The following is a 24,600-nucleotide window of genomic DNA, read 5'->3' on the forward strand; positions in this document are numbered from 1 at the left end:
AAATGGACTGAAACGGTGGTGTGCATCAGATCTAAAAATGTGCATTAAAACCTTTTTATTTTTACCTAAGAAAACAAGCATAAATTACAATGAAAATGCATTCATCTAATAAATTTGATTCACAACAAAAAAACATGGTAACTTGCCTCAACAGATCATGTACTGGATAACTGAAATGGTGGACTGATCTCATTGCACATCTCAGGAATAAAAGGGTCACATGCTTCCCTGGTTGCTGCAACTTTCAGTTACATTGCATTAGTTTCCCAGGAAGTTATGATTTTGTTCTCTTGAACACAGAATGGAAACTGTGCTTTATTCACAAATGTTTTATGCAATATTAAAATTTTCTGCACTAGTTAAACCCACAATTTTGGATAAAAACGTAGCTACTGTCACATTAAACACTAATGAATTTCAGTCGATGACTGGTGTAATGACAGTCAGACGGCGGTCTCACCAGCGTAATTAACGGTTCTTGGTTCATTTTGAATATAATATAAGTGAAAAATGCTCAAAATGGATATTCTGTAGTCAAAGTCAATAGTCAACAAAGTTTTTGTTGCTCACATTATTCCTTCTTATGTGTTCAGAAGAAAGTCAGTCATACAGGATTAGAACGGCGTGAGTGGGAGTAAACCACCAGTGAACTGTCCCTTTAATTCAACTGATTACCTGGGTCTTAAAGGTATAGTTCACCCCAATTTTAAAATATTGTCATTCTTTAAAGCCTCATGTCATTCCAACCTTACACGACTTACTTTCTTCAACAAAGTGTCATACCGGTTTTGAAAAACATGACGGTGAGAATATGAGTGCCAGATCACACTCTCTAAGGATGTAACAATATCCCCCAACTGTAAAAAATTTTTTAAAGGTTTTTTAATGTTATTTTCATTAATGTTAAGAGCTGTAGTCACGAGTTGATAAGAAAACCATTAATATCATGTATCATTTGTCAGCACTGTGTTTAACAATGAGAATAATCTCAGATGTGTAATAATTATTGCTGCAATCAGCTGCTAACTTTCCTCTGAGTGCCTCCCATGCAATGAATAAAAGACTACCTTAGTGATCACCACATCTCTGCTCTGGCCCAGTCTATGACATCTATCAACACACTGATCCTCTGCTGCGGGAGTCCAAGCCTGAACAAACAGTAGAGAAAAAACACACAAACAAATGAGCTCTTTTGAGTACATAAGAGTAAATACATTTCTTAGATAAGAGCTTGTCAAGTAAGTTTGCCACTATATATATATATATATATATATATATATATATATAATTAAAAGATAATTTAAGAAATTAATTGTTCAAAAATAGCACTAGAATTGCCTGTGATCGACTTTTACATTCTCTTTTGTAACTGATAGTGGGTTTTAGTCTTGCGTAGCCAAAGTATAGGTCTCTGCAGGAAAGTAATGGGAGTTACCAGATCAGGGTGTTTTACACCATGATACCTGAATGGCTGACGTCATAATGATGTTAGGTTTAGGGGCGGGGTTGGGTAAGGGGGATCATTTGAGACTTAGGTCTCTGCAGGGCAAAAGTGGGCATTTGTCACCATGTGGGTGTTTTCAAACTGCTGGGTGTTTCTGAATCATGCAATCTAAATGATAAACTCCCATCACTTTCTTGCAGAGACCTATACTTGGATAATTCCAGATGGAATGTTAAAGAACGCTACACACATTTCTAGCAGAAATCCTGTAGAATTCAACCAATGTGATGACGACTTCAACACTCCAGAAGTGTTTCCACTTTTGTATCCCATATGCATCAGGTCTGACGTCTGAGGCTCAGACTTAGTGAGCAGTTACTCTGTGTTAAAGGGGTCATATGATGCTGCTAAAAATAACATTATTTGGTGTATTTGGTGTAATGAAATGTGTTTATGCGATTTAAGGTAAAAAAAAAAACATACAAAAAAAACATTATTTTCCACATACTGTACAAGATTGTTCTACCTATGCCCCACCTTTCTGAAAATCATCGATTTTCATAAGGCTCATCTCTCTGAAAAGCGAGGTGTGCTGTGATTGGTCAGCTATCCAGCACATTGTCATTTTCCGAATGCCTCAAGCATGTGATGGAAATGTTACACCTCTTAACATATTGTGAGGCCTTCTTCAGCCGGAGCGACGAGACATAAACATAAAACCCATTATAAACGTGATATAAACATGATTTCTAGTCGTGTTTTTCTTCTGAGAATGGCGCAGCCGGCGGATTCTACAAAGGAGCGTCCATTGGTCTTGCAGCAACCGCATGTGATGACCCCGGGCTGGACGCTGCTTCATCCATGGTGAAACTTTATTCGGCAAACCACAGCGCAAAGTTGATGTATTTCCTCAGTGACCAGCACAGATCAGATCCAGGCATGTCGAAGCAGATAACATCTACTTTTGGAAGGAAAACAAAGTTTTGCTTTCACAGTGAAACACACAGCATCTATATGACAGCATCTATATGACAGCATCTATATGAGTGAGGTGGCAACAACAATACTACAACGAGAATAAAAGGTACACCTTCTTTCTTTGCTTGAACATCTGTGCTGCGTTATGCAAATCTTCCCACATGCTGACGTAGATATGTGTGGCCCTGTTAGAATGAGCTGTTTCAGGGGGGCGGGACGAGTGTTAACTTTTATAAAGAATATCTCTTTGGATTTGAGACTTTAGTCTTTGCAACTTCACAGATCTTCTTTATTCACCAAGAGCTTGTAACACTCCAAAGAGAAAGGAAAATATTTAATCGCATCATATGACCCCCTTAAATCCTATAGTTGGACAGTCATTAACAAAAAGCCACATTGCAGAATGGATAAAAATAAGTCCAAAAATAAAAGAGTACAGAATAAGCCCATTAATGGCATGTTTGAGTCATGCTCTTAACGAACTAGGTTTTATTTGCTCTTTCCATATTGCGAATAATAAATGTGTATCATTTTAAAGCCTAACTTACTGTAATAATTATTTGACGTAGTTTACTTTTACACAGGATCATTCCTTGGCATCATCACGTACTAAAGCGCATTTGTTAAATTGTTTTGCGTGCTGAAGGAACGCTATTTCGTGCAGAGTGACAACATTTAAACTCGCTGGTGAGAGAAAATGGCACTAAAGTGTCAAAATCACTTAAGACGAAGTGATTGTGATTAACTGTCTCTGTCAAGACAGATATATTTTCAGTTTTGGCCCACGGACCGCCTGTTGCCTACTACTGTCCTCAAACAACGACATTGCTGCCACCTAGTGGCAGATCCTGGGGAAATTCAACCCACTGGATCCATCATGAAGACCTGAGAAGCAGCGGTCAGATTAACACAAATCTTTCCAGTTTAACATGATGGTGGGTCTTCCTGGAGAGAAGTCTTGAAAATCCTGAATGGCCTTTGCTCTGGTCTTCTGAGCCATAGAGCATCAAACCGTGTGAAAGAGAATCCATATTCCCTGCAGACTGAAGCAGTGTCAGCACTCTGAACCACTTATGGCTACTTCTTTTGGTATGTAGTATAGTCTGTAGTTTATAGTAGCCTCAGCAATGAAAAATACCTCAAGGGATCTTCTGTAAGATCCATAAACCTGGTAAACTGAGAAGCTACAAGACTCTTCACAGTGGGGTCTTCATTGCAGAGCTTCAACAGGCTGCATTCAACAAAGCATCCACCTGCGTAATGGAAAGCACTTTATTGAAATATGTCAATGTTTACAACTTTAAATAAGTATTTAGTATGGGAAGATTTTTAGTTTCTGAAACCATTTCCCACGGTTTTTTTTTTCTCTCACACACACACACACACACAAAAGCAGCCCTAAAAAGCAAGGTGAAATATTTACACTACCATCTAAAAGTGTAGGGTCTGCAATTTTTTTCTCATATGCTCACAAAGGCTTAGTTTATTTGTTTACAAATACTGTAAAATATTAATATAGCAAACTATTTTTGTAATTTCAAATTATTGTCTCCCTTTTAAATATATATTTTAAAATGTAATTTATTCTCGTGATGTCAAAGCTGAATTTTCAGCATCAATTACTGCAGTCTTCAGTGTCACATGATCCTTCCGAAATCATTCTAATATAGATTTGCTTGAGAAACTTTTTTATCAACGTTGAAAATTGTGAAGAAAATGTTGCTGATTTGTATTTTTGTTCAAAACATCAACCTTTATTTTACATAGAAGTATTTTGTGAAAAATTACTTTGGAACTTGATCGCAGTTCTCCCCGTTGGCTGGTCCATCCTCTGTTTCTTCTCCAGGATACTTCACCAGCTCTTTGGTCTTGATCTGAGCACGACACAGGGGAAATCGGGCCTGCTCCTGTGAGACAGGAACAAACAATATCAAGAAATCCAATACAAGAGTACAGATGGCGCACTCCTCACCTGAGCATCAATGTGATCTGATTGATGAGACACCCCCGAACCTCACTTCATAGGCATTAATAATCTGTTCTTTTGCAACTATTTAATGGCAAAACATCATGGAAATTAAGAAATAATCCAAGAATAAACAGGTAACCTCCTAAGTGAACGTACCAGACAGGATCCACCTGCGCTCTGACTGCAGCTTCAGTACATGCTTTTTATACTTTTCTGGACCTTGACAGTGTAACATACTTGGACAGTCACAAGCCTCCTAGTTTTTATCCAAAATATCTTAAATAGTGTTCTGAAGAAGAACAAAGCTTTTACGGTTTTGAACGACATGGCACTTAGTGCAAATGACACCTAACTTAGTATAAACAGAACTCTGTCAAGATTCAAGGTGAATTTTATGATATTTTTATCAATTTAAAAGATCCACAGATTGGTTTCCCTCACCATGGCTTAGCATTTTGTAATGACAAACATTCTCTAGCAGCAAAAACATGAGACTGTGTTTTAAATCCACCATCCAAAAATAATATAATGATTGCACATGTTAATAATCTACAACAAATGTGACTTAATAAATAAATAATAAATACATTTGTCATCAGCCGAAATCCCACCAAGCACTTTTTTCTGGCCTTTCCTTTATATCAAAGTTAGTGAGAACAGTAAAGTAGAGGCCATGCTTCTCCTCCCAGAATGGGGGCAGATCGTTGCCGTTCTCACAAGAGGTCAAGAGAGCGCCTGCTTTTGATGTTGGAGCAGGGAAGTGCACACTGCCTGCACGGTCAGACATGAACAGAGACATCTGTAAGTGACTGATGGATGAGATGAGATTGACGGTACAAAAACAGATGTGTGTTCTTTCTGTGCTCTCACCTCTGCTGGCTCCATTTCTCTGGTTTTATCCCCCATTAAATCAACAAATAGTGTGTCAAAGGCATATGTTCAGCTGATTATGATTTAACAAAAATAAGTTTTATTATTCAGTTCACCAAAATTGTGCAAAAAGCACCATAAACATATTGATTGGTGGTTCTCTACTGGTGTGTTGATTGTTTGTTCCAAATCGATGAAAAATAGAATGTTAAATGAATGCTAAATGAAACTAACTATATCATCATGCCTCATATCATACTATGTATAGTTAAGACAGCAAAATATATCAACTTATCGCCTTTTAAAACTAAAAACAAGCCTCCCATATTATTTGTTGTTGACGTCAACAGCTGTGCATCCGATAAAACAAAATTAGGCAAGGAAAAAGTAAATATGGTTCATATTATATTAAAGAATATTAAAATAAATAAGGCTTATCATTTATTTATTTGTATTTAATATTATTTATACTTTGTAATGCGTGATTATACAGAGATTTTATAGATATTGTGTTGTGTAGGGGAAAAAAAACTTGTGAGAACCACTGATCTAGATTTGACCATATAAAGTCATACCAGACAAAGAACAATAATTCATTTGGACATCTTATAACTAACATCCGTCACATGGAATTTGCCAGGAATGGCAGATATTTTTGAAGACAAACCAAGCAGATCTCTACCCACAAATGTTTGTGTAGTCCCTCCTAAGATAATAAAATATCAATAATATAAGTGTTATGCGTTCACCAACTAAAATAAAGAAGCAAATAAACAAATGGCTGAACCTTTGACCTCAGTGCTATCTCATCTGATTATGCACAGCTTCTCGGTTCTCCTCTTTGCCCCAGAGTGTGAGGTTTACTGGCATTGAAAATGTATTTTTCCTCTCCATATGACACAACCCTATTAGGGAGATCAAACACAAAAGTAATCTGTTGCAATCAAATTGCAATAACAACCCCAACAAATAACAAATATGTAGAAAAGACACTGAGGAACTACTATACCCTTCCATACTGGCCAAATTGTTGTCCATAATGTAGGCCATTGTGGCTGCAGGCTCTTTCCTGATGTGCCCCACCTGACTTCCAGACACATTAACAACAATCACCGCATTTCGGTCATAGGGTTCTGCGGCTGCCTCACCACGGACACCATCTCTCCTCTATTGACCTACAGCACAAGCACACGTCATTCTTGTTATTAAATGAGATTCATTCCATGATAACTTAAACCACTAGAGGGCAATATATACTGACTGTTAGGCGTGTCAGAAGAATTAAGTGGATAGAAATGGCGGGAGAAAATGAATGGCGCATGTTGTACTGCAATACATAATACTGCATTCTTATAAATTAAAGTAGTGCGAGGATTGAAACTGCACCCTTTTTTCTTCTTCCTCGGTTTTATGGCAGGTGGCACCAATGTTAAGGTCCATCTATTGTTTTGGAGCGTGGACTAGAAGTAGATCTAGATTAGTTTCTTTCTCTTACAGAACAGTAATTTTGTAAACAGTAAACAGACTTTGGTCACTTTTGGATCCTCTGCAGTGAATGTGTGCAGTCAGAATAAGAATGTGAAGTGAAAATAAGCTGTGTTTGCTGTAAACAAATCAGTTGAGACGTTTGTTTTCCATTGCTTTCAGCTAAAATATTAACTCAGGTATGGTTCCAGCATTATGCTATTATATTAGGGGACATGGGCAGTGTGTTTTGGATTGAATGTGTTGTTTTGGTTATCCAGGCCTATGCTGGCTTGCTTATTAGATGATTGTAAGGGCCTAAAAATAGGTGACTGTACATTTTTTTAAAACATATGTAACCTTTTCTTTTCTTAATTGGCTATGTATCATTTTTTAATTTGTGAAATGTAATGGGTGCAGTAAATATAGGGATCCCGAGGTGCTGCAGTACCCCCTTTGGTCTCAGTTTTATAAACTATAAATAAATTATATAAAAACTATATCAACTCAGGCTTATAAAGTTAACAAGGCAACCAGAATTTTATTTTCTTTGTATATTTTGTGGTATGTAGCTTATAGATATAAAAGTATGTTGTATAAAAACTGTGTGATATAGATTAAAAGCTTAAATGCATTTAATAAAAAGACAAACTTGTATGTATAATACTTTATTATTTATTATTAAAAGTTGCACTTATCATTGTTAAGTAAAAGCAAACTAAAAGTTCACTATGGAAGGAAACAACATTCACAGTATACAAGTTGTTACAATTACAAATTAGTAGAAGATTTACAAAACATTGTGGTTCAGCTCTGAATGGGCTATAGAAATGGAAAAATAGACTCTGTAAAAGCTCAGTGTAGATTGTAAAGTGAACAACATAGCAAGAAATGTCATGAGACCGGCTCTTTATATTCATTTAATTAAATGTATAGGTAGAAACTGCATTGCTATTTCATTTAGAATGATGTATTCTCCACTTTTTAAGTATCCTAACACTCTTTCAATTTCAAAATGGAACAATCACAATAAGCCTATTGCATGAACATAAAGGACACACAAAGGGCAAGTGAGGAAATTATTTTTGGACTGCTGCAATGGAACAGCTGAACACTTACAACAATAGCTTATAATCCTGATATACTAGACTTTGCATTTAAATGTTGAAAATCCTAAATTGGAGCAATGCTGAAGCAAACACATCTCTACTGTATGCAATTGTAAATAAACTAACATTTACATTTAAACATTTCATCAAAAGAGATTCCACACTATCTTAATGCACAGTCAACATAGTTTCATGTTGTTGCAGATGAATAACAGGGTTAGATGTTACAGAGTCTGTAATTCTTAGTAGGCTCAGGTTAACGCTTTAATCAGGTACAGTTTATCTCCATATTCGCTGGTATATATGGGAGCCTTTTTGTAATGTTCCACCAAATCCTCCATTGAGCTGAACTTGCGCTGACCAATGCAGTAGAGCCCATCTATTAGCTGCACCTTGAAATGCTTGTTCTTGTACACTGCCTTCAGAGAGATGGAGAAGTCGTTTGGCTGGAAAGTAAAAAATGAAACGTTGTGTTCACAACAAAGCACAAGTGAAAATGTTTCTGACTCTCTGCATAGTCTAATTATAGTTCAACCAAAAATGAAAATGTGCTGAAAATGTACTCCTCTTCAGGCCATCCGAAATAAAGATGAGTTTGTTTCTTCATCTGAACAGGTGTAGAAATTTAGCATTACATAACTTACACCACCAATGGATCCTCTGCAGTGAATGGGTGCCGTCAGAATGATAAAAACAGCTGATAAAAACATCACAATAATCAATCAATTATCATCTTGTAAAGAGAAAAGCTGCGTGTTTGTAAGAAACATCCATCACTGTTGTTTTAACTTTAAACCGTCACTTCTGGAAAAAAATCCATAATCCAGTTAGAAAGAGCATCCTTTGTTGTCCTTTCACATCAAAATCAACAGACATATTTGTTTAGAACTATTTTGGACTGTTTCCGCTTGTAAATGGTACTTGATCTGTGCATATTTCTCTCCTGATTCAGGCGAGACAATTATATTTCAACCGGATACAACAGTTTAAAATGAAAAAACATAAAGATGGAACTGTTTATTATAAACACTTCAAAAAAGGTTAATTAATGCATTGGAGTTTGGTTGTGGATTATTGTGATGTTTTTATCAGCTTTTATCTTCCTATTCTGACGGCACCCATTCACAGCACAGTGAATAAGTGATGACATGCTGAATTTGTTCACATGAAAATCACACTTTGCATGGCCTGAATTTGAGTAAATTTGGATTAACATTTAAATTTTGGGTGTATTAAATAATTGTAATTGTATTAAATAAATATGTAAAAAATTCAATTATCTCAATTTTAAAACCAGTTTCAATTCAACTGAGTTACCGTAGACTCGCTGTCTCTGATGAGGAAGTCACCATCCACTCCCCTCTGGTTCAGTACCGTCTCAGCCTGATGCCGTGTCAGTTTGCCATAGTACCATGGTTTTCCTCCAAACTTTCCGCCCATAAAAGGCTTAATGTCATAGTTTGAAGAAAGTGGTCCTGAATTCCCCAGTTCTCTATGTGTCTTCTGCACAACTGTAACATAGTTCTTGGGCACTAAACCCACTTGCCCATTCTCCTTTCTACACTTCCACCATTCAGGATCGTTCTCAGGTTTCTCCAACACGTCCATAAGTTCATCCTTGTTGAAATTCAGCTCTTCGACATTGCCAGAGCTGAAATGATAAAGTGCCTGTACAGTCTCCAGAACCTGAGAGCCGTTGTTATTGTGCCCCACAGATGTCAGTCTCATGGAGTCGCCCCTCATCGTCCCATCCACATCCTCTGTGACATAATTGGAGGGAAACCATCCAAAAAGGCCATTATTGGTTCCTCGCCACCAACCATCACTGCACTTCTCTATGACGATGATCCTTGTGCCCTTCACCAAGGAGAGTTCATCGTCCCGCTCTGCGGTGTAGTCGAACTTCACCAGTGCAGGGAGATGGAGGTCATACAGTTGCTCATCACAGTCCAATTTCTCTGTGCTGGAGGGCAAATCTAGCATACAGCCTTTCTGCTTCACCTTCCCAATACCTGGAGAAAAGAATTATGTAAAAAGAGCATTTGGACAATGTGTTTCTTAAATAGCAAATGTGCTGTTCACAAGCTAGCATGGTCCTACTTTACCATTAGAAACTGACAGGATTTAGCTTTATAATGTGAAATTGTCAAGGTTACACTCATATGATACCACAGTTAACCCCCAAACAAGACAAATACAGATTTTTTTTCAGAGTTCAGAGAATTATAACATCTAGTCCTATTATGCGAACTTAAAAGTGAGGAGTCAGTAAGGATTTAACAGAAGTCTGTTATGCTCAACAAGGCTGCATTAAAAATACAGCAATTTTGTGAAATATTATTACAATTTAATATAACAGTTTTCTAGTTTTTCCTGTCAGCTGCCTTCGGTGTAAAAGGATCCTTCAGAAAAAATAAGCTGATTTGCTGCTCAAGAAACACTGATATTGTTGAAAACAGTTGAGCTACTTAATTTAAAAAAAAAATATTTTAATTATTAATTTTTATCAGGATTCTTTGATGAATAGAAAGTAGCTTATTCAATAGATATCGTTTGGAAAATTATAAATGTGTTTACTGTAAATTTAAAGAGTTAATTTCCTTAAAAAAATACATAGTGGTACATCTTAATCATTTAATAAATACATGTTACAAGTCCACTTACATGTAACAATTTATATGTGTAAAAGAAAAATTTTCTATTGAATTATTCTTCTCCTCTGTCCCACTTTTGTTAAATTTGTACAACAATGTTCCAGTTGCACAATCACAGACCTGACAGCCAAAACCGTAATAATTTATATGCTACAGACTTCAAATCTGCAAATCATTTATACCAACTGTGTCTTCATGACTTAACTGAGTATGCCAATAATCTAAACCCTGACAAACTGACATGCCATCCATGTTTGACATGTCTCTTGCATCAACTGTTTTACATGACTACGAAATCAAGTCAGGAAAAACACACCCCGAAATTCAAATGTAGTTACTGGGTAATGAAACGTCAATTTTGATCAGTTTAAAACACTAATTTCTGGGCCCGAATCCACTGGATGAGTCTGTGTGTCTGCATAAATTATAACATACATTCTTCTTTAGGAGTAATGTGGATCATAATAAAGATGCAAAGATGCAAAAGCTGTTTTATAATCATTTGCAACTATTCTAGCAAGCCTCAAAACAAGCATCTCTGCATACACAGGAAGAGAAACATATGGAGTAAAATATGTCTATCGTTCAAAAGTTTGGAATCACTATGAAAGTTTTTTAAATAAACTGATATATGTTCGCCAAGTTTCATCTCATGCTTTCTGCAGCACTTCCCACAGGTGTTAAAGCCTTTTTTCATCGGCCTCCTATTTGAACAATTCCCAGCACAACTTCTTATTTGCTTATTTAAGTTACAGATTAAACCATATCTGTGAAACTCAGTCTAAAGGCCAGCAGCTTCCCACAGTCTTTTCCTAACTGTTGCTGATGAAACTGATTATTTGAAACATATAGTTTTCAATGAAGCGTCCAGCTGAGCACCAGTGAGGGGGTTGTTTCTTGTGCTCCTCATTTTGTTGTTGTGCAGCAGCCGTCCACTTCTCTCTGTACTGGTTAGATCCAGTTTGTGCCGTTCTTTCAAGAGAACAGTCAACGGAAAAGTCTTCAGAAGAACAATAGGCTGATGAGTTTCCACAGAAACATGTTTCTTTTTGACCTTTGTTGAAGCTAAATTTAGGCTTCAGAAATGTGAGTGTACCCAACACTCAAGCAATTAAAAAAATGATGTTTTACACATTTTCAACAGTGCTAATACTACGAAAGGTGCCAGACCAGAATAATGAAATACTACAACTGACATATTTTACAATAAGTATTTGATTTATATACAAATGCCTTTTAAATTCTTTTCTATATTTTTAAAGATTGAAATGAAATTTATAAATGTATACATTTCAAATAATATTTTACATATAAAATGTAGAAAATATAATACTGTTATTTCAAACAGTCAGAATAATTAGATAAATATGTGCAGTTATATCAGTGGCACTTTGGTTAACAGAACTATTGTTATTATTATTTAAATATTATTAAAAAAATCATCATAACTTTTTTAATAGTTTTAGCATATATGTCTATCTTTTTTTATGATCCCAAACTTCTGAATAGTGTTTCATCTGAAATATAGCTGGTATATGTAAATGACACACTTATGTTTTGGTATACCACACTGATACACTTATTCATAAACATATTCATAATTCCCTTCAACCAGAGATGCATTCATAATTAAGAGTTGTTCGTACTGACAATAAAACACAGTTATTAGAATGTCCAAGAAAAAAAAAGGGATCGCCTTCTCCAAATGAAAAGGATATCTATTTTTTGCCCATCCATGAATATCAACAGGAAGAAAAAGCAAAAGAGTGATATTAGAGCTTCCTGTAAAATAAACACCGCAAAAAAAAAAAAAAATGTGGGAAAGAGCATTGAAATATAAAAGAGCCTTGTGATCCAGTTAACTCATTCATATGTGTTGAATTACAGAGTTCATCTGGTCCATCAAAATTAAACTTTCCAAACTCATCCATAGCAGTCACTGTACTCCAACGACCATGGAAACATAAAAAGTCACTGGAGGGAAACAAGCTGTCAGAGATAAATCGCTGTCATGGTCATCTGTGACGTAAACAATTCAAGAGGTAAAAGCATCATGCAGGCTTGTGGGAAAGCCAATTAAATAGATTTTTTTTTTTCAATGCAAATTCCAGAAAACGGTAATAAAAGCAGGATCCACACAGATCTAAACTTTCTTCATGACGTGTCTCAAGGATGGAGCGTGAGGCACTGTGTCCTATCTGCTTTTGTTCAATATGAGAGGAGGTTGGGAACAGCACTGAGATGGTCAAAAAGTCTTCGAGTGGACTTCAACTCAAAACTGAACAGGGATGCAAAGAATAGGTTTTGTAACCGAAATGAGTTTTCATATGTCTGACGAAGTTTACATGTGGCTTTTTTCCAATTTCACCATTTTTCCAAAGAAGCATGACTGAACATAATTTTGTTGTCATCTGCCCTCAGTTTTGAATGAGATCTCTCGCTCAGCCCAGGTTTCAAAAAAGCTGAGTGTGATTATCAGGGTAATGTGACCCGTGGCAAGCCGCATTCTCATATCCACGACAGAAACTGAGCGAACGCAGCCAAATCACCCCTCCTTTGTTTCTTTACAGACCGAGCTTACTCAACCAATGACGTCATGAGACAAATAGTCTCTTCTCAAACAGATGTAGCATCCAAGAACTGTCAGCAAAGGTAGCGCCGTTAATTCTCAAAGCAAATACAAACCCGTGATGAACTTGAATGTGTTTCTGTTCACTTTTGACCTCACAGCTGCTCTGCCCTTTTTTTTCCCCCATTCAACCAACGATAAGTTTGTTTTGTGGCAAATTTTCCACAATTTCTGAATGCAAAATTACACAACTAAAACTGCTGGAATTGGTCACGCCTCCGTTTGCTATACAGTAGCTTCTCTGAACTTCCACGGCTTACTAATGCACATATAGAGAAAGAAAGGCAGACGCAGAGATCAAGAAAGAGAGCTGGCAGGTGGCCATCAGAACAGCCTGCAGTTTCCCCCTCTTCTCTTGAATTTTCAAGTTTGGCTATTCAAAAGTGAGCAAACAAAACGAGTGTGAAAAAAGTAAATACTCAAATAAGGAGTATTGTTTGTTGAAGAGTTCTGTCCCGTTGCTACTGTTCTTTTGTCCTCCAAAATCCACTGCTTCCTTCTGCCAAGTCACGATACTTGTCCACTGTAATACGGGGAATAAAACACTTGGAAATGCTGAATGTGTTACAATGAGAGAGAAAGAAACCCTGAGTCAAAGGCTTTAATTATTAATTGCCTCACATCCTTCTGTTTTCCTGAGCTAGAAATCTGCTTTGAATTAGAGAGCTTCCGTCCGCCTTCACAGAGCAGCTCGAGTTGACAGTAGAGGAGGTTGAGAGAGCGGGAGCCTTTATGGGTTTCTAGCTTTGATTTTTGTTTTTTAAGAGTGTCCAAGCGACCCCGAAGGGCCTGGTGCTATTTCCTCCCTCTATTATGGCCAATAGTATAGAAAAAAGTACCTGAGTGCAGCTTAACTGCCCTGTTAAATGTATGTCAATGTGCTCGCAGATGTGCGTGTGACATCAGATGAGTGGCTCATCCAGGTTTACAAAAAACAACGACAACAAATCATTATGCACTTCAACCCTTAATAACATATTTGTATTCTTAATATTATAGAGGAGAAACACATACTCTGAATAATACCAGACTGAAAATAACTGTAATTTACTGTGCACATACAGTCTTTGAAACCCACGTTCAGCTGATCATAAAAATAACAACAGTAGCAGTTACAAAGTGCTGACAACACAAGTACAACTTAAAAATCACATCCAGTATGAAGAAACTCACAATAACGGTTCTTTCTTCAGAGATTTAATACAAAAATACATGGATACATGGGAATGGCTACAACTATATTAAGCAAAAGTGTTATTTTTAGTCCTTCAAGAGAAAAGATAATAAATATGTACTCACGAAAGAAGTGTTTGAAAAGGTTGGCCATATCCATTCCCAGCTCTGCGAGCAGCCCCCCTCTCTCACACACTAGCGCTCTCTCTTGCTCTCTCTGTGTGTAACAGAGGAGCAGCTCTTCCATGAGAACTTCCTGAAAGTCCAGAGTTATTGACAGAGCGACTCTCCACCCCACACACATGACTGTCCTCAGCCAATGGCTGTCAAGGGGTCCTTTCTGTAGACTCTGTATTGGCCTCAGACACTCACAGGGTCTTCTGTGGAAACTCAAGGCAACTATCTACATCACTGTTATAATTTACAGACAGATTGTGTGGCCTGCTGAGCCACAAAACATGCAAAAATGTTATTCTTATCTAGCCTTCTAATAAACATTGTACACTATGACTATTGTTGGCTCTGTGATGAATTAGAGCGCTTTGGATAAAATTGTTTGTAAAGTGTAAAAATGTAAAAAGCATACTATATTTACATTTACACATTTAACAGGCTTATACTGCATTCAAGGTATACTTTTCTGTCAATATACATGAATGAACTTGGTGTCACTGGCAGTTCATGTGAAGGAGCAGTTATACCAGTTCTAGGACCTGTATTTCATAATGATAAATATCACAGGCAAATTGCGGTTCTCAGTCTCAGTATGAGTTTGAAACTCTAAAATTACTAACTGGGGTGAATTTAAAACTAAAAGTGAGCTATAAGGAAAATAATAATAGTAATATAAATGACAAAAGGATTTAATATTACTAAAAATTCAACTAAAAGATCAAATGAGCATGTCAAATATGAGAACCGGGTATGACCCTTTTTATGACGTATTTTTCCAGAACAGTCTTACAGAAAATATAAAAAGGAAAAGAGGGTGTCTGGGTTATTAAACTAAATCAAATGAGTACCACCGGTGTATATAATGGAGAGTGAATCTACAGGTTGTACTGCAGTTTGATTGTCCATGTATGGGTCTTCACGGGTCATTTAATAGTTGGTCCCCCAGTGGATCAGTATTTTGTGTAATGTGAGTAGACTACACTGAACATGAGCAGCTTCTCCCAGCTCTCCTTGCTGTCATCTGTTTACAAACCTGCAGAGCTGTTGTGAAAGAAAGGTTGTCAGATGTACCTCTGGACTGGAGCACCTGGTCCAGTGAACAGAGCTGTAATTTCAGGGAATGAGCTCACAGTTAAAGGGAGCAGAATCACTTCCTGAGAGGTGTGAGAAGGTTCAATGACTGACAAAGGGGACAGGCATACATGCTATATATGAAAAAGTAAGTGAGGGTTAAAGAGAGAAAGAGGCAGAGCTACAGAGGCAGAGAGAGACGATAATAAACTCTTATTAAAAACTCGATGGAAGTCCATACTTTTGTAAATCATAATTATGATATAAAAAATGGTAATTATGACATATAAAAGTCAAACTTATGTAATACAAACTCATAATTATGATATAAATGGTCAAAATTATTACATAAAAGTTAATATTTTGAGTTAAAAGGTAATAATTATGAAAAGTCTTTTTTATAATTATATTTTTATAATTACCCTTTATCTCATAATTTACCTCTTAAATGAGCATCAATCCACTTTATTATCTCATATCTGTCATGGATATTTTCTTTATTTTTTATTATTACTCTGTCATAATTTTGACTTTCTGTCTCATCATTGACTTGTCATAATTTTGATTTATATTTCATAATTATAATTTTGTATCTCATAATTTTGTATTATGCCATAATTATGACTTATTTCCGAATGATGGTTTTTCATATAATTCTTTTAACTTTTCTCTCATAAATGTCTTAGTGTCATAATTAGAATTTGTATGACATAATAATGATTTAGCATCTTCATAGTTAAGAATTTTTACTGCAAAATTTTGACTATTTTTTTTAGTTTTTATCTCATGATTATGTTTAGTTTCTAACAATTTTTACACCATTCTCTTCATCTGCCACGAATGATTATGAGATATCTGGAACAATCGCAGCACCAAAAATGAACCTCACTTTATTTTCCTTTAGCTGCTTGAAGGAAGGATAACAAAGCCCTCATAAAATCACAAACACTGAAGCGTTTGTGACCTCTCCGAAACCTACAAATGCATGACAGCTGTTTACTACAGGAAACGCCTGCAGCCGCCCTCGCTGGAAATGAGGGTTAACGTGCTGGGATTTCATGCAACAGACAAATAAATAATGGAATAACAAAAAAACATATTGCCACATGTCATTCAGTTTGGACTTCACTTAATTATGGAAAACAGAAGTGAGAGTCATAGCCCATCCAGTTTGGAAGGCTTTCCAGGAGTCGAGGGAGAATGGCGTGGGGATATACTTCAGATGGCGACAATAATCAAGATATGGATTATCAGGAAGTAAGATACAATAAAGTAAAAAATGGGTGATGGATCTGACTGTAAGCAAACAATTAATAAAGTAAGAATTGCAAGAATTGACGCTGATAAAGAGGTGAAAAAAAGATAAATCAAAGTCATAATAACTTTTGCTAAGCAGTCAGAACGAAAAAACTCATCCTGTTAAGCTATCAAAAGCAGTCGAGAAAGAAATAGGAGTAGTGAAAGCTGTTTCTTGTCTTAGCAATGGAAGAATTGTGCTGACAAACTGCCTGGGAGCTCCTCAGTGGTGAAACTCCTCCTCCTTCAATCAGTGGTGAACCAGGTGGAACAAATCTTCCAGGTAATCTGAGTGTGCCAGTACCTGGCTTTGTTGTCTTTAGACCGCACTCAAAGGAGCATTTAAGGATCCACAAGACCAAGGGAACCATCTTTGTCATCAAGGTGACTGTGCAAGACCAAGCCTTCCACAATACTGTGAAGGACAGCCGGTAAGCGCCAATTGGCCATGTTTGGCTAGACTGCCTTAAGCAGTGCAGTGCTAATGGTACTCTGGAAAACACAAACTCTTGAACTCTTGTTGACTTTGATAGGACTTTTGCAGTGGTATTTGTAACTTCAAATGTTGTTTGTGGGGTAACCAAATTCCAAATTCATTGTTTGACAAAGAATGTGTTTGAAACTGTTAAAAGTAATTTCAACTTTGTAGAAATCTTAAAAAACAAAGTTCTTAATTCAGTTAAAAATGTATAGTCTAAAATTATTTGGCTAAAGATACTTCGTTAAAAGATAAGGTTCTGAAAATTAAAATAACAATTGATTGTTTTGTAAAGGATATATAGTTGTGTGGCTACAATGATGCCTTAGAATAATTCTTTACTATGAAAATACTTCTTAAACGTGGAAACCTTGTATTTTGTAATGACAGTACTGTGTTTATCTGAGGTGAATGTGAAGAATTGTTTAGTTTGGCTGTCAACTCAAATAATAACTGGTATTTGTCATTTCTTTTGAGGTTTTTCACCTGTTTACTGCTATCAAGGAATGGTAAATAAGACAAACAACTGTTCCCATGGCTGTTTATTGAGTGAAATCCAGTTAAAAGCTTCATGTGGAGGGATTGTCCTTTTCAAGTGGGGAATTGCACAAGGAATAGATCAGAACTTGACAAGAATGATTAAATTCTGGGATGAAAAACAGAAGCAAAAAATTCTGAAAATAAAAACACTGGCAGGAGGAAGGACAGCATGCGCAGAAGTACCTGGATGATATTAAAGGAAGTCTGAGTGGAGGCACAGTCATCTCTGCTAGAAGCATGCAGATTTGGAAAGACAAGAAAAGATGTGAAAGCATGAGCGTAACGATTCAGTTTGAAGGCAGTACTCTGCCGATTAGAGTGAAGCTAGGATTTGTAAGCTTCTTGGTATGAGAGTTCATACCTTGACCTTTGAGATGTTTCGAAATGTCAATATATGGGACCTACTGCAAATCTTTGTAAAGGGGAATGCAGTGTGCAAAATGTGGGGGAGAACATGAATATGGCAAATCTGTAAATGCAGAGGAGGACCTACAACAAGAAGCTTGTGAAGTTCAAAAAATAAAAACAGCGCAAAATTTTACATAAGTAGAAGCTACCCGTAAGGTAAAAGGAATAGTTGAAACAAGGAGAACTGATGTGCAAGGATTCAGGGCGAAATCCTATACACAGAAAGGATTCAATCCTGAGAGGAATGAATCAGATCTACATATTATGATGAATAAAACTGACTTTGTGGCATTCATATTTTTTTAGGTGGTTAATAGTGCTTCACAAGTGGGAAGGAAATCGGACAAGTTAAAGATTATCATAGGATGTTCTAACAAATATCTCAAGTTAACGGGAGTTACAGCGGAGGAGATCCATGGGATTTTGAAAGCAAAGGAAGGAACTGCTGCTTTGGATATGACTCCTATACATATACAGTAATAATACATAGCTGTATAATGTCTTTCCTACTACTATACAATGGAATGCAGGAGCTTAATAGCAAATGGGCAAGAATTAAAAAAAACATATCATAGAAATGGGAAGGGTACCAGGCATCATGTGTTTTCAGGAGCAGGGCCGTAGCTGGGGTTTGCGGGGCCCCAGTGCAGGTTGCAGCAGTGGGGCCTGTTTGAAATTGTTTAATAGGAGTGAAGAATCTGTTAGTGGCACTCACACGTCACTCCTATTGGTTGTCACTCCTTTGTGGTTTGCATAGAGTTAAACAATTCTTAATTTTTGTCACTTGACTTGCATGTCTTGACACGCCCACATTCTGTCGCCAATGCTCACTGTATATTTCTGAAATAATAATCAATTTAATCATTGTGTAAATAACACAAATCAATAAATAGAACGACTTTATTCCAACACACAGGGTAGCATTAATTTATGTTTACGTTTTTTCAAGCTTGTAGGTGTCCAGGTAGAAACTGAATAATCAAATGTAAAATAGCATCGTAGTCTTCACTTTGAAAATTAAAGACTTTATAAACCTTCTTCTTTATCTATGTGCTCTTAATACAGCATAGCTGTGCCACATATTAAGAGACATTTGCATTACTATTTGCATTTCAAAAAAACACAAGTGGTGAAATACATTTTCCTTTTTTTAAATTGTGCATAAACTCTGGTCCAGTCTGAAGGTTATCCAGCGAAGAACTGATCTGCCAGACCAATATGATAACACTGATATAGCAATCAATTATAGACCAGTGTAAATAAAAAAAAGTTTCAATCCATGATCCGCTGATTATAAATGATAAATTAACAATTTATGAATTATACAAATTAAGTCTGGTCTGCTAAAATCTGATCTAAAAGTTTCTAAATTGCAAACTATCAGAAAAACAGGAACATCCAATCAATGTGGAAGGCCAAGTATAAACCAATACGTGTGTGCTGTGACTCAAACACTAAGGCTTTCTTCCTCACAACACTGAACTTCTGCTTTGAGAAGCAGCGTTAGACACGTCTCACAGTGGTGATGGGGAGAGAGTGGCTGAAACTGATATCCATAGAGACATGGGTTTGTGGGACAAAACAGACCGAAATGACCTAAAGAACATGAGAATTCGGGAACATGCAAAGCTATAAAGATATTTATGAGATATATGACATGTGACACTTCACAGCAAAGCCCACTCACTTCAGATTTACACATCCTGTTTCAGTTCTCCGTTTCTAAACTGATTCTTTTCAGGGGATGTTCAAATCACCTGACATGCCTGGAAAGACCTTGATCAAATCAAATCAATTAAAATCAAATGAAAAGCTATGGACAGGTCTTTGCAAAGCTACTTTTTATTTTATTATTTTTATTTAATATAATTTTTTATTATTTCCTTGCCTAGCATGAGTTTTTTTTTACTAAGCTCCAACACATCAAAGGATCCTTTAGGATGTAGCTGTTTGTCTGATGAACATGTTTTCAAGCAATGTTTTTTTTCAGGTGAATTCAGTGTGCAAACTCTTAAGAATTAAAAGTCCATCTGTGAGTGATATTGTGAGAAGTCCACTGAGCAAGAGACCACATCTGCAACTTATGAGGCCTCTGAGCAATCACTTCTCTACAGTCAGAGAGCTAAACTCCAGCACACACTCAGATTTCAGTGAGCCAGCAGGCTGCCATTCTTTGAAGCAGCGGTAACAGCACTGATTGGTCCTTGATCCAGACCGGTTTATTTCTCAAGGGAGGCAATAAATGCTTGCACATGATGTTATGGGATGAACTTCATGCCTGTGCCGATGATATCAGAAAACCCACAAATCTAAGCCTACAAATTTCAATGCGCTGAGATTAATGTGTTTGAGTGTTTGTTATGACGACATGGTTGCACACTGAGATGATGTCATACAGTCCACAGATAAAATGTATAGGAAAGATTTGATACTTTACCACTGCAACTCACATACTGGTTTCATCATCTTTTTTGATTTTAAACTTAAGCATTAAATTAATTTCAAACATATTTATTTATATATTTTAGCATTTTTAAAATCATTTTTTGAAGCAACATTATTAAAATATAAATTCACTAGCTTTATTCAAGTTTTAATGTGATTATTTGGCCATTCCTACCACCTTAATTGTAAACACTGTGGAAAAAGTCCTATAAAACCTTCAAAACACGGAATATTATTGTGCTTCAAGAATTTGTTTTCTTTTTATAACTTGGTTATCAAAAATGGTTAGATTCTCACACAAATGCACAGTGAAATAAATACATGCTTTTATTAAAGAGAAAACAAATCTTTGTAAATATTTCAGTTTGAAACATTACACTTTTTGCTGTTATTTTTTTAAAGATACAACTCTGATATATTCAGGTGTTGTAAATGAAATTATGATTGTATGAAAAATCTTAAGTTTGCATGGATCGTGCATTGGCTTTTTTATTCCAAGAAAATGCATTTACTTTTATTTACTTTGTCAAATATTTTGGGTCTGTTACAGAGACTATGCAACCTTTTGACTTTAACCTCAAATCTGAGAACGCCTTGCCAAAACATATTATTACAGTACAATGGTTAAAACTGAGTAAGACTCTGGAGTGAATCATTACTACATCACTGTTGCAAAACTGATGTGATTCACTCAGGCTAATCAGGCTGTTCCAAAAATTGTTGCTCCACTTCTCATGGCCATGTAGTCACAAAATACCAACAGAGGGCACTATTGAGCATGTCAACTTGGAAAATTGCAGTGCATATTTATGAAAAGATCTCTTGTTGTCATTGCAACCTTTATTTTGATGTACTACCTAATGAAACATGATATGACATAGCTAAACATATATAATTACTTCATAACGGGCGAGAAGAATCCACCACCTTTTTGAGCTTCACATAAAACACCAAGACAACTTCACAATGGCACTTCATCAATGAATAAACTTTACATACTGTAAACTTCACATATAGCTTTTTCTCAAACATTCACAATAACTTTTAGTGTCTAAGCAAAAACCTGTGATTCAAGGCCTGACAAATCAGACTCAACAATAATATCTATAAAACAATAACTTTGATCACTTTATCGGTGAGTCGAGGATCTCTTCATACTCCTGTCTTTTGCTCTTGCCCACCCAGAAAAGCTTTACGGCTGTCAGCACGACTACACTGATGATGATGATGAGACCCCCGATGATGTCATACACTGAGGGGACCATGTGGAGCACAATCAGCTGCAGAAGCATAGCCACAACGATCTCCATATGCTGAACGGTGCTGACCAGTGCGGGATGAAACTTGTTGAGGGCATAATAGACCCCCAGGAATGCCACAGTGGAGCAGACGCAGATGCCGATTAGATACCCCCACGTTTCTCCATCTAATGGAATGATGGGCTCCTGCAGGATGAACATAGTGGACACTCCCCATACGGTTCCGGTCCAGCCGAAGGTGAAGAGTGCAGTCCACATGCTCACCCTCTCTTTGATGGCACGGTATATGATCATGGACAGGGCTGCCATTAAGCCTGCCATCACTGTCATGGTGTAGCCGAAGGCCTCCTTCCAGAAACCCAGAGACCGGTGCTCGCCTACAATGTTGGGAATCATGACCAAGCAAAGGCCGAAGACGCTACTGACTACTGTCACCACGTCTGTCATTCCTAGTCGCTCATCAATGAGTAAAAACGCCATTATGGCACTGAAGACCGTTGTGGTGGCTCTCCACATGATGGTGCCATTGCTGGGCGGGACGATGGCAAAGGAGGTATACGCACACGTGATGGAGATGACATTGCACACGCCATAGAAGAAAAGACGCAGTCTGTAGCCTTGAGGACCGAAGGGAGGCTCCTGGTAATGAAACACCACCACGATGGACAACACCTGGATGACGGAGCGGATAAAGAGAAGTTCGAGCGATGGCACCCTAGAGCGGTCAGCAGCTAGACGTGTGATGAGAGCCACGCAGCCGTGGGCCAGAGCCGCCCCAAACAGAGCGGCCCATGTCATGCGTGAGGCGAACACAGAGGCCTCCCCGAAGCTCTGCAGCTGACCTCCGACCCCTTTCTCGTTCTGATCCCTAGCCAGTTTGGACCGACTGTCAAGCGCGCCAAAAAAAGTCCTGCCTGACTTGCTGTCAGTGAGGTGCTTGCTGTCTGAGGTCTCTTCGACAAATGAGCCAAAGTCTTCAAAAGATGGAGCGTCATCATAGCCCTCGTCTCCAGGCTGGGGAAAGTGAGTGGCGTATTTGACCGTCACTGTGTTTGGGTGGATTTTGACTCTCTTCTTGGAGCCAAGAAGATGCTTTGATGGTGAATCATCCATTTTCTTATAGGCTAATACTTGTTGTTGAGTAACTCCTGAATGTAAAAAAAAAAAAATGCAATCTGGATCAATGACCATTACTCACACTGACTTTACCACACCATAAAACCTAAAGGCAAACTCTTTCTTTACAAAAACTTCATTTACTTTATATTACACGCTTTTTAATTTTACATGCAGGTAAAAACTGTAATTCTGAGAAATACTGTATTATTACAACTTAAAATAACTGTTTGTGATAATTTTAAAATATATTAATTTAATACATTGCTATGATGCCAAAGCTGAACTGAAACAAGTCTTCAGTGAATAAAAGTATTATTGTTTTTTTTTTCTCTTATATTTTTGTATGTTACCTGTTTGCTGCCTGTTTCATATATTGTTTTAGACTACTTTTTACATGTGCTTTCTTCCTCTGAAACTTTTGTTGTCAATTAATTGAGATATATTACATTTACAGTTACATTTATTCATTTAGCAGACGCTTTTATCCAAAGCGACTTACAGATGAAGACAGATATATGTTTCTACAAGAACTGACCCCCAAAAATAAACCTACACTGAGAGTAAAAAGTGTGACAACTAGCCCCGCTGTCCCCTACAAGCCATTCTGAAAACATGGTCTACTGTATATTATGACGCCTGCTTCGATGGTGTCACATGACGCAGAAAGCAGCGGATGAATTTGTCGTAGGTTATATGTGAGTGACATTTAGCAGAGAGAAACCGATTTCACTCCGGATACTGATTTTATGAATGAAGCAGAAGGCGCGCTGTCTAGTAGGCTACTACAGCACTGACTGTAGGCTAATCACGCCCCTTCTGTTATTCATGACATGATACATACCTAATATATCGTTCAATGTGAAACAATATGGCCATTTATAAGAAAGTAAGTCGGATATTTCTATTAAAAACCTCCTGCGCAATACCCAAGACAAACGATTCATTCTCACCTATCCTCTCCTCACACCGCTGAAGATACGCGAATGAATGTATTAAATCCAGCGATCATTGCTGTGTTTTTGAGGCAATATGTTTAGACTTCCCATGCCTTTTTTTCTGTATGGAAACGCTTCTAGATTTGTGAGTAAAATAATGAATAAAAGCAGGGCACCTCAGCCTCCAGTCGGCTCGCAGTAGGTCTCCTAGAGGCTCCTCTCGCAGGATGCTGGAAGTCGATGTTTTTTCTGGATTGTGAGATGATATCTCAGTCGAGCTGCATGCATTCACTACGATGAGGAGCATTTGCTCTAAGCGTGCGTCAGCACTCAGGAGGAGCATGTCATTGACGCAGTACAACTTCACCTAACAACATTTGAATCAGTCTATCACTCTTCATTATGGCCTGAATATCATTTGTATATTAACAGAATAAATATTTATTAAAGTAGCCTACTGTATGTAGGCTAATTTCAGAGCAAGGTAAGTAAAAGCGTGACTAGGTCGCGTTATGAATCCAAATGGGTCATTTATTAATAAGGATGAAAACTACATGGGGCTTTATACATTTTGGAATTAATAAA

General features: G+C 37.1%; 2 protein-coding genes and 2 long non-coding RNA genes across 5 annotated transcripts; 1 reads left to right on the forward strand and 3 right to left on the reverse strand.

Moving 5' to 3' along the window:
• Window positions 1-923: 923 nt before the first annotated feature.
• Window positions 924-6,457, reverse strand: LOC113116434 (uncharacterized). Its single transcript, XR_003294015.1, has 4 exons — window positions 6,271-6,457; window positions 4,211-6,166; window positions 3,561-3,675; window positions 924-1,148 (listed from the first exon to the last, which is right to left on the reverse strand). It is a non-coding gene; the product is annotated as an uncharacterized LOC113116434 (long non-coding RNA).
• Window positions 6,458-7,384: 927 nt separating this feature from the next.
• On the reverse strand, window positions 7,385-14,541 carry LOC113116440 (cytoplasmic protein NCK1-like). Its single transcript, XM_026284613.1, has 3 exons — window positions 14,417-14,541; window positions 9,152-9,846; window positions 7,385-8,280 (listed from the first exon to the last, which is right to left on the reverse strand). Exons 1-3 carry the CDS (start codon window positions 14,535-14,537, stop codon window positions 8,086-8,088), a joined length of 1,011 nt encoding a protein of 336 aa, XP_026140398.1. The 5' UTR covers window positions 14,538-14,541; the 3' UTR covers window positions 7,385-8,085.
• Window positions 14,542-17,127: 2,586 nt separating this feature from the next.
• Window positions 17,128-18,552, forward strand: LOC113116455 (uncharacterized). Its single transcript, XR_003294020.1, has 2 exons — window positions 17,128-17,262; window positions 17,787-18,552. It is a non-coding gene; the product is annotated as an uncharacterized LOC113116455 (long non-coding RNA).
• On the reverse strand, window positions 17,837-24,344 carry LOC113116446 (solute carrier family 35 member G2-like). Of its 2 annotated transcripts, none has more exons than XM_026284623.1 (2): window positions 24,192-24,344; window positions 17,837-23,109 (listed from the first exon to the last, which is right to left on the reverse strand). In XM_026284623.1, exon 2 carries the CDS (start codon window positions 23,072-23,074, stop codon window positions 21,827-21,829), a length of 1,248 nt encoding a protein of 415 aa, XP_026140408.1. In that variant the 5' UTR covers window positions 23,075-23,109; window positions 24,192-24,344; the 3' UTR covers window positions 17,837-21,826. The 2 variants fall into 2 exon arrangements, with proteins under 2 accessions (XP_026140408.1, XP_026140415.1); XM_026284630.1 differs by lacking the exon at window positions 24,192-24,344 and adding an exon at window positions 24,031-24,185.
• Between the last annotated feature and the right edge of the window lie 256 nt (window positions 24,345-24,600).

Source organism: Carassius auratus, chromosome 2 (genome assembly GCF_003368295.1).
Source record: "Carassius auratus strain Wakin chromosome 2, ASM336829v1, whole genome shotgun sequence".
In the NCBI taxonomy this organism is placed as follows: Eukaryota; Metazoa; Chordata; class Actinopteri; order Cypriniformes; family Cyprinidae; genus Carassius; species Carassius auratus.

Coding starts and splice junctions, on each gene's coding strand:
- LOC113116440 (XM_026284613.1), bottom strand. CDS start 14,537: ATGGAAGAGCTGCTCCTCTGTTACACACAGAGAGAGCAAGAGAGAGCG. Junction 9,847..14,416: donor CCTTTTCAAACACTTCTTTC/GTGAGTACATAT, acceptor TCTTTTCTCCAG/GTATTGGGAAGGTGAAGCAG. Junction 8,281..9,151: donor TCAGAGACAGCGAGTCTACG/GTAACTCAGTTG, acceptor TTTACTTTCCAG/CCAAACGACTTCTCCATCTC.
- LOC113116446 (XM_026284623.1), bottom strand. CDS start 23,074: ATGGATGATTCACCATCAAAGCATCTTCTTGGCTCCAAGAAGAGAGTC.